This window comes from Lygodium microphyllum, chromosome 19 (assembly GCF_053477565.2).
Source record: "Lygodium microphyllum isolate KBCC chromosome 19, Lygodium_microphyllum_v1.1.10, whole genome shotgun sequence".
Classification (NCBI taxonomy): Eukaryota; Viridiplantae; Streptophyta; class Polypodiopsida; order Schizaeales; family Lygodiaceae; genus Lygodium; species Lygodium microphyllum.
In genome coordinates, this window is record NC_141153.1 from 95818787 (window position 1) to 95835913 (window position 17127).

Sequence of the window (17127 nt, forward strand, 5' to 3'; positions counted from 1 at the left end):
TAATGTTTTTTTTATCATATTATATTTACATAATTTTTTTTGTGCAATATCATCAAAGTTTATTTATTATTTTTTTATAAGATATTTTCAGAAAATGAACTATTTTACTGTCTCTTGTTCTTTTTAAGTATTAAGATCTTCAAAGAAAAGTAAGTTTAACTTTTTTCCTTTAACAAAAAATGAAATGTTTTAATCTCTCATACTCTTTTGAAATATTATATTCCTTGAATAAAACCATGTTTGACTTATTTTCTATGAAATTTTGTTTGCATTTATACAAAAGTAAGTTTCGAGAAATTGTCATGTATAAAGTTCTTTTATACAATATGCATTACAAACTCTTTTTCTCTTCTAAATTGGTCTTCTAATTTCAATATTGTAAAGTTATTTTTTTCCTTTTTTAAAATTTGATCAATATTACTAATTTTTATGTTTTCTAAATTTTATTAATAGATGGCCCAAATAGTGTTCGAATATTATCGTGCCTCTCCTTACCAAATGAGACTTCAAGGAGCATTGCGAACTATTGCTACGGATGATATTATCCATAGAACTTTGGCTAGGGTAATCGAAAGATTACCCAATGATGGATTTACTAATGGAAACACTCATTTATATGTAGAAATTTTATATTTTGGATGGATCCAATGCTACTATTTTGGACAAACAGATGTTGAGTACTTCATATCTCTGTCCCACACTAGACACATACCGAATGATTGGAGTAAATGGGAGTTTCAAGATTTATCATGTTTTGTAACTTTGCATCAGTTTCATCCAAATTCCGCCAACTGCTCTACTAAAGTTAGAGCCAATCATATCACGTCCTCGGGTAAAATACTTACTCACCATTTTCATTAATGTTTTGCTTTATAAATTTAATATTGTTATTTCTAAAGTCTTTTTTTTTCATTTTTAGATGCTGCAGCACAATCTGGGGCGGGGCGCGTCAGAGCTTCACCCACACATGTTCCCCATGCTAGATCCACTGTTGATAATTCATCTAAGAAGAGAAAGCTTTGTTTTCGATAGTTGATCCGAATTCCGCCCACACATGTTTCCCATGCAGAGGTAAAGTGGAGGAGCTTGTTGAAAAAGGAACTTTTCACCAATGGGGTCATGGGATAATGGTTTGAGTTATATGGGTACAGGAATCCAAACCCTCTACTTTATAGAAAAGAGTGAAGTTGATGTATTAAATATATATGTGCATTTTGTAAAAAAATGAAAATTATCTGCAAGGCTATTTGCACTAGATTGTGAGCAAGGCAATGGACTACCGGCAAAAGTATAGTATACTTTCCAGGAAATTGTCACTGTGAGACATATTTTTTTAAAAAAAAAAACACGCTAAAGAAATAACTGTGAGACATAATTTCAAAAAGTACACCTGATGTTAAAATACACAAGGTTCAAGAGTCAATATGAAAATCATGGCAAGTCTCACAAGTCCTTCCCAAAATTTCCACAGAAGGTGACGCCTCTACAAGCTCTCTGATCTGAGATGTCTATTAAATGGTGAGGACTGGGGTCGATCCAGTCGACTTAATTACCTAGCTTAATCTCTCTTCAATGATTCAATGATTGCACTCTTCCGCTGGCTATAAGGTCTCTTGCCAAGCTCCGGCTTCAGCCTTCAATGGCTATGGCAATTAATCTCTTTCGACTGATCATGACACGCTCAGACCACGGACATTGCTTACTGTCTCGCCATCACAATTCCAAGCTCAGGCTATGACAGCGGAGGTTTAATCTCTCTGTACTGTTAGTAGCCAAGTTCACGCTATGGCGACGGAGGCTTAATCTCTCAATTACCAGCCAGCCTGAGTCATTCAATGGCTGTGACGGCTAATATGGGCAATACGGGCGTGATGTTCTTAATCTTTCTCTCTCTCCTGCTGCTCTCACCGGCCATGGCTGGCGCAGTCCACCCCGACCTGCCAGCCCTGCTCTCCATCGCCTCTTCCTTCGCTCCAGCTCTGGCATCCTGGGGCTCCTCCCGGGCCTGCTCCCCTTGCTCATGGCCGGGCGTCGAATGCAGCCGCAGCGGCGAAGCCCCCTCGCGAGTGACCGCTCTGCGCCTCGCGAATCGCTCCCTCAGGGGCCGCATCCCGGCCGCCATAGCCAACCTGACGGAGCTGCGGGCCCTGGATCTGCACGGAAACCGGATCTTCGGAGGCATACCGGCGGCGATGGCGGGCCTGGGGCGCCTGACGGAGCTGGACCTGCGGGAGAACGTGCTGTCGGGGGCAGTGCCGGCGGAGCTGGCGGCGATGGAGAGTCTGGAGGTGCTGCGCCTCCGGGGGAACAGGCTGTGGGGGACGTCGGTGGAGACGCTAGGGTTTTGCAGGCGACGGGGGATGCATGTCGACCTGTGCGGCAATGTTCCCCACGCAAGGGTCGTGGTACCGTCAGGGATAGCGGAGTTGCCGTCAAGTCTAGCGGCGGCGGGCGTGGTTCTACCTCATGAGTGTGTGGTGGTGCGGGGACGGCGGCTGGCGGCGCCAGCAGGGCGCAACGCGTCCGGCCCGACGGCAGCCCACAACTCGTCGTCGCGTGCACCAGCGCGGGAGCCGGCAAAAGGGCCGGCCCGCGGCCCCGCGGCCAGCAGCCCACAAGCCAAGAGACGGCCCCTGATCGTGCGGTGGCTGTCGGGCCTCGCGGTGGGCGCCGCCGCAGGGGCGCTGTCTGCCGCGGTCGCGTTACTCGCATATAGACGCTTGTTGCCCGGCCTGAGGCGCTTGGCGCGCTGCCTGAGACGTGAGCCCGTCCACGAGCCCGTCATCTACAACCGGCGCGTCCTCGGCGCCAAGCACCTCGAATTCCTCAAGAAAGAGGACGGACTCGAAGGCATGGCGCTCCTTGGCACCGGTGGCTCCGGCTGTGTGTATCGGGCTGTCCTTGAGCATGACCTTGTCGTGGCCATTAAGACCATATTGGTGGCGACCTCAAGCACCATGGCCAACGCAGACGAGGAAGAGATCGAGAATCTCACTAGGCACAGCAGGCAAATCAAGGTTGGCCTTCCAACATACATGAACTTTAGTAAACATGGCTGTATTATATCTATGTATATATATATATATATATATGGGCATTTAGTTGCCATATGTACTTTGGACTTCAGATAATCAGGTTCTCAGTTTGCTCATCAATTGACACTAAACCATGGTTTCTCAACAAACACTAAATTTCAGGCAGAGGTTAAGACATTGGGCCATATACGACACAGGAACCTAGTGGCACTCCTTGCCCATGTGCAAAAGCCAGGCATGCACGTGATTGTGTATGAGTTCATGGAAAATGGGAGCCTAAGGGATGTGATGCAGCGAGCAGGGGAGGGTGAGATAGACCTCACTTGGCCAATGCGGCTAGACATCGCACTAGGCGTAGCGAGGGCGTTGAAGTACTTACACGAGGATTGCAAGTGAGAGCGTTCCTCGTGCGCTTGTGAATATTATATTATATGAAATAACAATTTTGTAAGCTACGAAATATTAGGCCCGAAATGATAAATATATTAATAGAGTTTACTTGCAAGTTACCAAATACTCGAAAACTGGAAATTGCATTAGGTATTGTAACGGATGGATCATTCACGTAGTCCATAACAGTAAGTAAGTATACACTGGATTTCATGTAGGCCGCCGATCGTGCATCGCGATCTAAAGCCAGCCAACATCCTCCTCGACGGCGAATTCGAAGCGCACATCGGCGACTTTGGTCTGGCTGAGTTTCTGGCAGGCCCCGAGACGCACTACACGTCAGAGACGGTGGTCGGGACAGTGGGATACATCGCGCCTGAGTATCACCAAACCCACAAATGGTCGCCAAAAACGGATATCTACAGCTTCGGGGTGGTCCTCGTAGTCATCCTCACAGGCAAGGAGCCCACAAGCCATCACTTCTCCGATATCCACACTCACATGGGTGCTTGGGTTCAGGCGCAGTTGGAGGCTGGTGATGAGGCCGCCATGGCCTCCTTCGACCCTTCCCTGTGTGGCAAAGGCTTTGAGCGCCAAATGCTCTCGGTCTTGAAGATTGCCTACCGTTGTACGAAGGCTTCTCCCAATGAGAGACCCACTAGCTTCCAAGTGCTTGATATCCTGAGCCAAGTCAAGATTCGGGTGAATGTTGTCTAAGCTTCTCCATAGTCTTCCTATGTGATCAAGTACTTCCTTATGCTATTAACCTATACAATGTGCTTCCTATATATGTGCTCTCCATTGATCATGATGTTGCTAGGCTATATAGTGTAATGAAGAGAGATCCACTATTTCTATGCCCATGGTGTACTTCCTTACAATGTGCTTCCTATATACATGCTCTCCATTGATCATGATGTTGCTAGGCTATATAGTGTAGTGAAGATAGATCCATTATTTATATGCACATGGTGTACTTCCTTGTCCTTTTCTTGCCTCATTAAGAATGCTATTGGCATATAGAGTGTCTATGAAGGCCCACAAGCTTTCATATACTTATATCCAATGAAGTATAGGATGCTTGTAACTATTTGATCACTACTAATACTACATGAAGGAAAGGTCAAGATTAGAATTATTTGTATAGTCATGGTTTTATGACTTCTTTTGTTGATCCATTCATAATATTATTGATTCAAAGCACTCAAATTTCCTATCTATTGGTCTCTTGTTAACCATAAGCAAATGCGAAATTAGTAGAAATTGGGGTGTGGGGGAAGCTATAACTAAGAGGTGATAATTTCACTACTAGTATGTTAGGGCTTATGAATCGTACTTGTCTTTTGCATATGTTCATGTTTCAAAGTTCCTAGGTAGCATTTACAATGTGGATCATCACCTTGTGAAAATATCCATTTATGTTAGTTTTATTTACTTTATTTAGATAAATGCACAAATTTAGGTTCATTGGTATCATTTGGCATTTAAGACCAATTTAGGAATTTTGGTACAATTTCATGATTTTGACACTTCTCAAACCAATTGTAATGAAGTAAACTTATAAAGTTGTATTGGTTCCATACAAACTATTCCCATATCTTACACCATGTGTGCTTACATAGTTTTTCCATTACTTGGGCTTTATTTCATAAAGAATGATTCATTATTCTATGGGTCTCAATTGAGGTTTTAGTCAACAAAAAATGATTGAATGGATTCGAAGATTGGTTTACTAAAGATATTCCATTAGTAATTTGCATTTGTTTTGTTTTGTTTTAAAATGTTTAAATGTTAGATACTTATAGAAGTCACTCAAGGTAGAATAAAACTTTAAAAAATGACAAATATATTATTCAAAAGAACTTTAAATTATATATCTACACAAATTTCAATGCAATTCAATCCTAAAGACTTCTTATAAATATGAAAAACTCCTAAGAGTGTGTTATGATATTAAAGACCATAAGTCAACATAAGGTTGAAACATATTGAATGTGTGAAACTGCATGAGTTCTTCTTACAAGTTGTGTAGCACCTCAAAGCCCAAGTTACAAGTATTACACCCTACAAGTTGTGAAGCAACTCAGAAAGTTGAAACTCAAAATGGCCTCAACAAAAGTGAGGTTAAAACCAAAAATGATGGAAGTGCAAATGTTTCTTTTACATGTGGTGTATCTCAAAGTTGAAACAATCAATGTTGAAACAAAAATGTCCTCAAGACTCGATTTCAAGATTGAGAAGTTGTAGAAAACCTCGTAATGCATATTAATAAATATGGGAGCCTCTTGTACTTAAATTTTCTTGTAATGCAAGCTAGCATCTACTATTTATTTGGGACGCCACTTGAGTGAAGCATCCTAAGAGATGGCAAATACCGTCGAGTTGAGTGTGCAACAATGAGGAATCAACCTTGAGATCGAGAGAAACTCACCCACCTATCGCAACCAACTGGGCTATGGCTTGTTGGTGTCTCGCATTTAAAGTTCAAATGCCAAAATATAATAGTATGATGTAACATTTGAAAAACTCTATCAAATTAAAATTTTGAAAAGGACCGGAGTGTCCACCAACTACAAAAGCTCCATCATTTTGAGATTCAAATGGGTTTTGGTATTCTTCAACTTTTGTAAAATTTGTAATGTGAATGTTCCAACATATGGGATTTCCATAAAAGAAATGAGCTTGTATGGCAAGTTGATGAAGAAGGCTCCTTTATCTAACCATTCATCTAATAACAACCCCTTTTCCCACTACCCTACCTACCTCTTTTCTCTCCTGGAAAATAGTTGAAGCTATATGCAATGTCAACTTGAACTAGATCCTACCCCTACTACATCGCTTTTCTCTCAAAGTAGATCGAACACATTAGACTGAGATTAGACCATAGATGAGGGAAAAATAAGCTCATCCACCTCACCTTTTGATGTATGATTGGCTATATAAAGGGTAAATATTTAGTCAAATATGAGGAATGCATTCATACTTTTAAAGTGATAGAGAGTTGCATATGCTTATGTGAGGAGGGTGACCATATTTGTGCAAGCTTATGGTGGCAGTGGTTTAGGTAGCATATCTCCTTATGCTTGAAGTTGGCCTCACATCAACCTTCATGTTTAGACTAAGAAGCCCTTAGTGACACTATTTAGTGCCCCATCAAGAGATATCCCTAAGTGAAGCCACCAAACACTCCTTAGAACAACACAGGGTTGGTCACCTAGGTCCACTTGAGTCCACTTCAAAATAGAAGGTTTTGGGGCCGATCCACAAGGATCTACCTAAATTTGGATTCTAAGAGTAGACTAAAATCACCTATTAGTTCATTTAGCATCGGTCTTCGAGCATCCACTTTGCATTAGATCACTTGAACTGAAGCTAACTTGTGTTACAGTTGGTCAAAGAGATTGAGAAATGGGGGGACTACAACCATCAACCCCTTTGCTCATAAGGCATAGTCTCACTTTGATCCCTTAAAATGATACGGAGTCAGGCTTCTCTTTAGTCTCCTAGTTTCCTATTTTAGCGCATTTGGAAGAATCTCTCAACTCATTGAGACAACTTTGCCTTAGTGAGTATCTGTCAAGGATATCACCCTCTCACTTCTCTCTATGGATCATATTTAGTTAACTAGTTACTTACCACACATGTTTTAATACATTAAGGTAGCTTCCTTAATTAACCTTGTAGAGCACTAGGTAATTTATTCATGTAATTTAAAAGTACAACATTCAAACACAAAAAAGTAGTCCCTTATAAAAAAATAATTTATTCATATTGAAGGATCTTATTATAATTTCTCCTTCCACCTATATGGAAGTAAAAATATGAAGGTCTATTTCCACCCTTAACTAGTAATAGGTATGTTAAGAAATCCATCCTGAATCATATAGGGGTTAGGTATTTCCTATGTAAATAAGTAATTTACTAGCCAGAGCGCCCTTAGCACCCTTAGCACCTCCTACCTAACATCCTCCTCCCTATGGAGTGATCTCTTGCCATTAGGGCCGGTTCAAGCTGTCTATAGTGATAAAACCATCCCCTTGGTGTAGGGTTCTGTAACTAGCCTCGAGGGAGGTCTAGGGAAATCCTTCATTTTAACCTATTTGTATTTAGATTCAATTATAATCCTAAAGATTTACTAGTTTTCTTTATAAGATCCATCCCTTATCTTACTAGAAAAGAAAATAATCACTTTTCTCATTTGCTAGGGTTTTGATTATCGTATAACCCTAGCTTAGGTCAATTCATCAAAGCCCAGATAACTAGTCTATTGAGGGATTCATGTTGATTTGGGCCGATAGGCAATTTTATGCTTTGGCAAAATACAATGATAACTCTTTGACCTATTTTGGTAAAAGTATCCAAGACCTTCAAGATCTTTCTAGATATGTAGTCCATTTAGAGGTCATCGCTAAAATGGCCTCTTTAATATTGAATGACTACCTTATTCTCTAAAGGATCTCCTATCCTTACTGTTTCGGGGGGAAGGCCAATGGATCATTCCATTGGTTCCCTTTTGGCAAGGATCACATGACCATGCCCTTGTTAGCTATATCCTATCTACTTTAGAGCTTTTTGATGAGCTTAAGGTTAACAAAAATATCTGATTTATGTGTCTAAGTAATCTTACAAAAGGACATAGCTTGTTTAAGATTTGCTTCAACTAATGAAGTGTAAGTTAACTCATTGAAGAAAATCTAAGTATCTAGATTATCTTGAAATAAGAGGAAGTGTTTATTTATTATTTAAAATTTCCATATCACATCTAATTAAGGTAAAATTTTCTTTCCTTTTTTAAAGTGATCAGTTTGACCAAGTCTATTTCCGCCTAGTCTAAATAGAGCTAGAATCTTTATGAAATAAATCTAATTCAATAATTTCTAAAAAGGGTTTAATAATCTTTCCTATCAATGAATAAATCAAACCTATAGTTATTTATTATGATCAATTTGTCCCTTTGTCTATCAATTCAAAGAGAGGAAACTTGGGATTGGTTGATTGTAATTGGGTTCAAATTTTGGATGTGGTCACCAGGTGCAAACTAGTTGCAGTAGCTCTACAAAACAACATAGCCTTATCATCCTCAGACCCAACATAGGGGTATGCTAGCATTTCATACTTAACAACAAAGCATACTGATAGAGTTAGCTACCATATTGTGCTATTGCGACAAACAATTCATTCCAAAAAGAGAATGCTAATATATTCCATCAAATGTGTATAGGGACTAATAACATACATTTAAAAAAAAAGTTTATTTATGGAGTAATCTACTTAGAAGAAATACATTACAATGGATTTGACTAACCCGATTGCCCTTCTCTACACCGTTACACGGTATTGAAGGATTACAGGAGGTGGATCATTAGGGTTTAGGAAAGGTTAGGATCCAAACAGCAAGTCAAAGGAGGAAGTAAAGAGGAAGACAAATGTATGGAAGTCAAGAGGAGAGGGAAGAGCCAAGGGTAATCGAGGGAGGGTCCATGTAAAGACAACTTGAGGAGAAGGAGTAGATGCAAAGACAAGGAAGAAGAGAAGACTAGAGCACTTCTTCCTTGATCCTTATATAGCTTGTGGTGCTCATGTTGTCATGAAGTCATTTTGTCATAATCCTTGGCTAATCTGTTGCCTTGTATTATTGTGCTACTACCGCCAGATTTGATGACCTTATATATATATATATATATATATATATATATATGGATATATGGTAAGAAAAATGATTAAAGATAATGGTATATTGCTAAGGATTTTATGGCCTGGGGGGAGAATAGCCTCTCTCTCTCTCTCTCTCTCTCTCTCTCTCTCTCTCTCTCTCTCTCTCTCTCTCTCTCTCTCTCTCTCTCTTTTGTAATCATCACTGAGAGCTCTCTCTCACTCTCGTCACCTCGAGGCTATTGGGTATCATTCACTTATTTGGATCCATGGTAGGGAAGAAGAAACCTAACCAGATTGTAGGCGATATATGTGAAGATGGGGGAAGGTGAAGCTCACAAGGTGATATGGATGGTGGCTGAAAACATTGTTAGTTAAGTATTCTTTAACATTTTTAAAAATTAAATTTAAAAAAAAAAACTTAAGTAAATTCCCCCCTAAGCACCCATTCATACACAATGGGGGGGGGGATTTTGGGATTTTATAATGTTGCTGATTGATGAAGATGTACTTCTTCCAATTATTTTGGCCATTGATGGAGGCCAAAACCATGGTCTTGGAGATAGTTTACTGTACAACACTGTGCATGTATATGCCATGGCGTTGACTTTTGGTTATGCATGAGAAACTATTGATAGCTAAAGATTAATAGCCTCAAAGGGCAAGAAGATGGGGTGACTGTAGAGGCAGTCAACCGCCAAGACCCATGGACCACTTATTGTTCAAGCATTCCAAGCTGAGCACTAATGGCTACTTCTCACATAGCTAATTTGCTATCCATGTCTATGAGTGTAGACTTGAGCTTACCATCGGTTAGAAAGTCACTCGAGTTGATGCGGCTAGCCACATGTAGCTCTTCTTCTCTAAGGATACGGTCAATGTAAGGATGGGCCAAGACCTGGTCATCTAGGTGTTTGGGTCGAGTGGTGGCCAAGACCTAAACGAGGTTGGTGCTATGTAAGTTGGGTCATACTCAGTTGTTTTGATGGCACATCGCTACTCAGTATTAGTCATTATTTGGCAACCCCGTTTCTCCCATTGGAGACGTAGATTACCCCATTTTTGTAGGAACGAGGAGTTAGAGTTAGCAAGGTAAGTAAGTTCCTCAATCTCAACGGTTGACACAGGCCTTTGGGGCTTGCGGTAGGATGTTATTAATCACACCATTATCGATCAACTCCTTTGAGACTTTGAGGGATGTTACGGTTATAAACTCGTATTCTTCCCAAGTGCAAGATAAGGAATGAACCTTGGTGGCAAGGGGTTCATCAAGCAAGCCGAGGTCAAGTCTTTCAAAGTTCCTCACAAATGTGGTGAAGGTGGTATCCAAGAGCTTGATGCAAGTTACCAAGTCATCTCCCGTATTCTCAGCAAGGTCCTTGGCGATTGATAGAAATGAACGTCGCTCGTAGGAAGGCCTAAGGCCTGCTGGTGGTTGAGGTGGAAGGGAGCTAGCCACTAATGGTTCGAGGGGGAATGATGTGTGTTGAGATATTTGCAATCACACCTACTTTAGTCCCTTTGTATGGAACAGCTAGGCTAGGAAGATGCAGTCCATTCTAGGAAGAGAGATAGATCCCATATGCACAGTGGATGTTAAGTTCTACCAAAGAACTCTATATAATGATGTACTTGAACTATCACTTTCATATGATGATAATGCAATAGCACTTGTCTCTTTGTGTCAAGTGTCTGTGTCATTGTTGTCCATACACAAGATTGTGTATATGAATTCAAGTCTCAATCTTGAAACCTAATTCACTTGTGTAACAGTTGTCTACGTTGTCATGTCAACATGAGTTGTGTCTTTATCTTCCATCCTCCATAACTTCCGCCTTTGCCATGCTCTAGATCCCACATCTTGACAATGTGACAGTGGTGTGCCTACAGGAAGTTCCTTAGCCTGGTCAGTGGGACCAGTGCTGCTTTGGGATACTGAGGGTGGCACCAAGGGCACAAATGGTGCTTTTCCCGCCTCATATGCAGCCATTGGGGTGCCAAGCTCTCCAACCTTAGATGATTTCGGAGTGTCACGTGTCTGTGTGGTTCGATAGATTGGTTGGGGTTTTTTGACCGTAGCCCTCATGGGTTCTGTAGTCTTGGCCACTCGGGTTTTTTGGGTGTTCATTGCATTAGCATGAGCGTGGATTCCTAGAGATGGAGGGCAATTGATGGGCGTGGTTAGACTGTGCTTCTAGCATGTTTCTTCTTGGGTACCCATATCCAGATGTTGCCTTCACAATATCCTTGATCTTGCAACAGATCTTTGGGGATCCATCGCGGCTTGACTCTGCGCCTATGTCGATAGTGTTGGGTTGGTTGTTTAGGTTTTGAATGATGGTTGTGAGTTGTATGGGGCTATGTTTGTTGGCTATAGGGAGGTCATTTTTGGTGCTTTGGCACCCATTTAAGCGCAAGCTTTGGGGCTTTGGGGATGGCCTTAGTTGGCGGCGGTTTTGTAGTTTGGGTGGGTTGTGGTGGCTCACGGCCCTCTTCCCTAGGATTGGTCCTAGGGAGTTCTATCAGTGACATGGTGGGCTTGGGTGGAGCCACATTGCCCTTACTGAAATTTGTCACGATTCGAACGTTGCCAATGGCTAGGTGAATACACTACAGATCATAATCTATGGTGCATTGTGCATGTTTCTTAAAGGTGTGTCCTAATAACGATTCTTGACCTGCACCCTTTGTGTTTGGCAATACGTAGAAGATGACGGATAGGCTTTCAGACTCCATAGAGACTGCGATCTTGCATTTCCCTAGGAGTGCATATGACCTGCCCCCAAATAGGCTAAGTTTAGAGTTGGGGGTTGTAATTGTGGCTGACCAATGAGGGTCCAATGTGTGTGAGTCAGGACATTACAATCAGCTCTCTCGTCAATCAAAACATCAAAAGTATGCGTGTGCCAAGCGGTGGCCGTGATGCGTAGGTATGTGGTGCTACTACCTCTTCATCCTCGTCCTTTAGTTTGGTAATGGTGGTTACAAGGACATTGACAAGGGCTTCCAGCATGGGGGGCTCATGTAGTGGGTGTGTGAGAGGGTAGTACTTCTTTATGCGACTGCCATTAAAGAAGCCTACGCCCTCACCTTCAAGGGTTCCACATTGCCCGTCCTACTAATGGTGCGCACTTGGAAAGGTCCCAACCCTTGAAATTTCATTTTCTGCTTGTAGCCCTTTACCGAGTAGAGCAAAACAAGGTCTCCCTGCTCAAAGTTGTGTTGTTTTAAATGCTTGTCGAACCACATCTTTCGTCATGCTTTCTCACAAATTAAGGCATGGGTAGCTAGGAGCTGAGTCTCAATGAGTCATTCCAATTCCATGAGGCGGTTGGTCCAAGCTTCCCTCCCCTCATCTCTCCTGCACTGCTATCCTCAGGCTAGGGACAAGGAATTCTAATGACAAAATTGACTCAGTCTCGTAAGTCATCCCAAAAGGCATCTGTTCCACAACCGTTTTATAAGCCATTCGATAAGGTCGGGGTATCTCCGAGTCGCTCTCTATGCTCACCTCCGATTCAGAATTAAACTCACAATCCTCACTAGAGGAGGAAGCTTCCCTTGGTGGTCGAACCTCGGCAGGTGCGTCTGTCCTAAGCAAGGATGTTGTCGGTGATTGGGCTATCCCTACTTGTTCGTAATCGATCACTCTCACATGCTCCAGCTAAGAGCGATCACATTCCATTCGCATGACTCCCCTCTCGATCCTGTGAGCACTCCCTTTTTAGGGTTTGGGGTCGGCCTTGAGCTATTCTATCACCCTTCCTTTAGTGTCGTATTCTACGGTGTCTACCTCCTCCCCAGTCTCCACACTACTGGAGTAGTAATCCTCATATTCATCATCAGAATCATCTCCTCCTGTTTGATCACCATCCTCTAGACTCTCGTCTCTAGCCTACCCTTTGTCGATAACTAAGGCCCAATTGTATATTACGTTTAGGTCATGCAACTTAGTCCATCTCCACTTAGGAGAGTTCAGGAGGACTCTGATGGGCTTGAGATTAGCAGTGGGATTGCCAGTCAACCTACTCGCTAGATACTCGAGGGTATCGTGCACTTCTAGCTTGTTGCTAGGAACATGGGAAGGGATGGGCCTAGGTCGGCTACTTGAGCTCCTGGCCATCATATAGAGTGGCACTACGAGCTATCTCCTTGAGACACTTATAGTTTCTGCAGCCTGTTTGTACATCTCCTCCTCGTCAAGAATGGGAGATAGATGGTTGCTAGTACGTGCCTTTAATCTCTCTCTTCGTTAAAAAAAGGGATGTACTTGGTCAAGGGTCTGTGAGACTTCCTTATTGGTGTGTCACCCATGAGCATGGCAAAGATGGAATCCAGGTCGATAGGAGTCGTCTTCCAAGTGTCAATCTCAACCTTTATCGCTTCCTTTCAGTTCCCTAGGAACATTATACCATTGCCCAAGTCTTCAATGACTCGAGCGTTCCTCATCCAGGGTTGTCTTAGCAGGATGTTGTAGTGGAGCCCCAAGAGAGACACCAATGAAAAGGGGATACTACTGCAAGAAAATCTATCTTGTAACATCAAAAAGCTTTTATTTCATTCTTTTGATGACCAAAACAAGGAAAATAGCAAATCTTCACACAACATCATAGTAGATATCTCCCACGGATTTGATAGAATCAACCATAATCTTCAACATCTTCAAAAAATCCATCATAACAAACAAGAACACAAAGGAATATGTCACCAATTTTGAATGGAAAGCAATCACATAGTATTCATCTTCATTGTCTTCATATTTTTCTCTTTTGATCTCTCATAGATAGACACATTGTTTTGATAGAATTAGCTATCTTTGACTCTCTCTATCTCTCTCTATCAATAGTACATCATCTCCTCACTACAATACTCAATAATGACACTTAATAATCCTTTTTAGTTCGTGGATGTACCTCCCAAGAGGTATGGGAGGTATGAAAGGGCACCAGAGCCACTACAGTGTCTCTTCATAGCTCACTACTGTCACCGTCTCTTCAGTCTTCAGCAGCTCCTTCTTCCATTTGTTTTAGCTATTTTAAACTTAGATTCATCCTTTCCAAAAGTTAGAAAACTTTTGCAAAGTAACACATACATTCTATAGAGAACACTTACAGAAGATCTACAGAACAGAACAGAACAAGAACAAAGCAGAGACAGAGGCTCTACAAAAGGTCTACAGAGGGTTACAAAAGGTCATCAGAGAACAACAAATCCTTATAACTCATACTAAAACCATTCCAAACTATCAAAAACTATTCAATAAGATTTCAAAAGATCTCTACCTTCATCAATCATCAATCCATGCTTCATACAAAAGAAAATCAGAACAAAATAGAAGCTATATAGAAGGCATCAGAACCAATGAGAACCTCAACATAATCTATTAGAACATCACATAGCTTCATATTTCCACTAAGAATCATCACGAGCTTCCAAAACATAATCAATATCATCCAAAAAACTCTCAAACACGTTAAAAAAAAACAAAACATCACTCAAAATCCATCAAAAATCAACCATTCAGACCTCAAAAATAACAAAAACTAGTCAAGAATTCAGCTTTTTTCCACTCTCAACATATCCCCACACTTGGAAAAGAAGCATCCTCGCAACCTTAGGAAAAGAAGAATATAAGTTCAGTAAAGAGCTCAATTCGATCTTCTTTAGTATCTTCAATAATCACCCAAGCACGACCCCAACTTATCACGTGTATCTACGAAAGAATACTACTAAAGGAAAACATCGTTATGCAGTAACACATCTTATAAACAATCGAAAGTCATGAAAAATTTGTAAAGGATATAAGAGGTTCCTCATTTTTGTATCATAGACTTGCCATCCACCATGACCATTAGTGTCAATAGTTGAAAAGAGAGCTCTCGAAAAAATTATTCAACCAACATGAACTCATCACATAAAAATTAATACATCACAAACACAAAATAACCATCTGAATGGCACCTCCAAAAAATATATCATTAAGAAGCATAGAAGATATATTCAGGGGTATCAGTGAAGATGATCCCTCTTGAAAGCTTCATGATTACGAAAGCGATCCGTGGATAAAAACTCATCTACAAAAGATTTTGGAGGATTCTGAAAGAATTGAAGGCACCACATCCGTTTTAGCAAAACAAGGTATCGGCTAGGTAAACAAAGGGCATGAAAATATAGGACATCTAATTGTTGAGAATCAATGTTCACATTGACATTTATACAAAGCTTGGGAATGGCCTTTTGATCGTTATGGGAATGCCTATGAATATATGCTAGGTACCAAGAAAAATGGACTGTCAATCTTACTGAAGGATCAAGAGATTGTGACTATTGTTGGGAAAAATGGAGATAATTTTGGTACGCTTGACTAGCAGTTGTCCAGTCCCCTGGAATTAATGGCCAATTAATCTGTGGTCCCGTGAGAGAATCAGTTGAGCTCCATCTCCTACCACTTCTATTTCTCAACTAATCATAGTGATGGGCCATTTTGTTGATAATACAATAAGCTAGGAACAGAGGGACCTAAAACAGATTGTCGATGGTAGGCATCAAAGAAGGATGAATCAAAGGGATGGTTCTTGGAAAGATAAGCTAAAAGATTCATTGTCAGTCAGTTAGTGTTCTGTACATGAGTAGAGGCTGTATTCTATCCTTGGTTCAAGACAAAAGAATCAATCATCGAATGCCATAAAGTGTTAGGGCAAGTAGCCACTTTAGAAGAATAGCATTGGAACATTTCATCTATCCTCAACTCCAAATGATTGACGTATAAGGCAGCTTGCAAGACCACATCCCCTACATACCAAGCTAGATCTACATCATCTGGAATTAACAGATCACCTCGTAGATACATATAAGATAGCAACATGGTATCCGTCATCACAAAATCTTCAAAGACCATACTGACAACTTCTGTTAGTAAATCAAAAGACCAAGCTCCACTCCAACCATCCTCTGGAAGAGGAAGATCCATCGTTGAGAGATTAATACAGAATGCCAACGTTTGCAGCTGATAGTGGACAAAAAAGGAATGGTTAGGAGGAACATACTCCTGAAATTGCTCAAATGTAGACCATAATAAATCCATCCTGGACTGCAATCTTTCCACTTTAGCTTGAAACAACAGACATAATGTGGCGTGTCTCTAGAGAACTGCCAAGTCCTGTTGAGATATAGAAGGAATCATGGGGACACTGGGACTTGGAGGGATGGACCATGACTACGCTAGTTGGTCCTTCAACTGTCTAATCTGGGAAGCTTGGGATTCCATTGTATGTGAGCACTCTGCAAAGTTGACAATTTTGTATCCATAAGAGTCTTAAACTCTTGATATTCTTTGGACATTTTCTATTTCTCTTCCGAAACTCTAGTGACCTCTGACTAAGCTTCTGCTAACTGAGTTTTCAAAGAAGATATTTCTTCTCTATGGGTCTCAATCATTTGTGTCTACTGCTCCATTTGCTTAAATAGATTAGACAGAGTGTCTTTAGCAGAGGCTAACTCTATGATTGCCTTATGCATCTGGTCTTTGGATTGCATCAATTCTTCATAGAAAGAAGCATATAATTGTTGAACACAAGCTGTCATTGGGAGTTCAATAGAACTTTGGATATCCTTACAAAGGAAATGAATAGCATCCCCTGTCACTAAGCTGTTCAGCGCGAAGGAACTGATATATCCAAAGAACCCTCTCGATGTGCCCTGAATAAGTTGTTTGCTTGTGAGGTAGGCAGGGAGGTCACTTCCAGAGGTAGCAGGAACTGACATTGAAGGAATGACTGGTGGAATTGTCTCTACTACACACTTCAAGTGCTTCCGTTGAATGACCAACAGAGGAGGGGAGTCAATATCCTCTATGTCAATGGGTTCTGAATATTCTAAAGGTGGAGGGGGAGGGACTGGATCAGATTGAGGAGGAGGTAAAAAACCCTTCTTAAGGCCTAAATATGTCAGGAAAGCATATAAATATGAACCATAGGTTACATTGGTAACATTTCCTCTAGTTAATTTGACAAAATACTGGTCCATCTTCGTAAGAAGGTAAGTACTCCAG

General features: G+C 41.2%; 1 protein-coding gene across 1 annotated transcript; it reads left to right on the plus strand.

Annotated features, from left to right (window-relative positions):
• Window positions 1-1415: 1415 nt before the first annotated feature.
• Window positions 1416-4605, plus strand: LOC148020172 (uncharacterized). Its single transcript, XM_087700462.1, has 3 exons — window positions 1416-3017; window positions 3198-3427; window positions 3644-4605. The coding sequence occupies exons 1-3, from the start codon at window positions 1836-1838 to the stop codon at window positions 4140-4142; spliced, it is 1911 nt and encodes a 636-aa protein (XP_087556588.1). The 5' UTR covers window positions 1416-1835; the 3' UTR covers window positions 4143-4605.
• Window positions 4606-17127: the final 12522 nt, after the last annotated feature.

Coding starts and splice junctions, on each gene's coding strand:
- LOC148020172 (XM_087700462.1), top strand. CDS start 1,836: ATGGCTGTGACGGCTAATATGGGCAATACGGGCGTGATGTTCTTAATC. Junction 3,018..3,197: donor GGCACAGCAGGCAAATCAAG/GTTGGCCTTCCA, acceptor ACTAAATTTCAG/GCAGAGGTTAAGACATTGGG. Junction 3,428..3,643: donor TACTTACACGAGGATTGCAA/GTGAGAGCGTTC, acceptor GATTTCATGTAG/GCCGCCGATCGTGCATCGCG.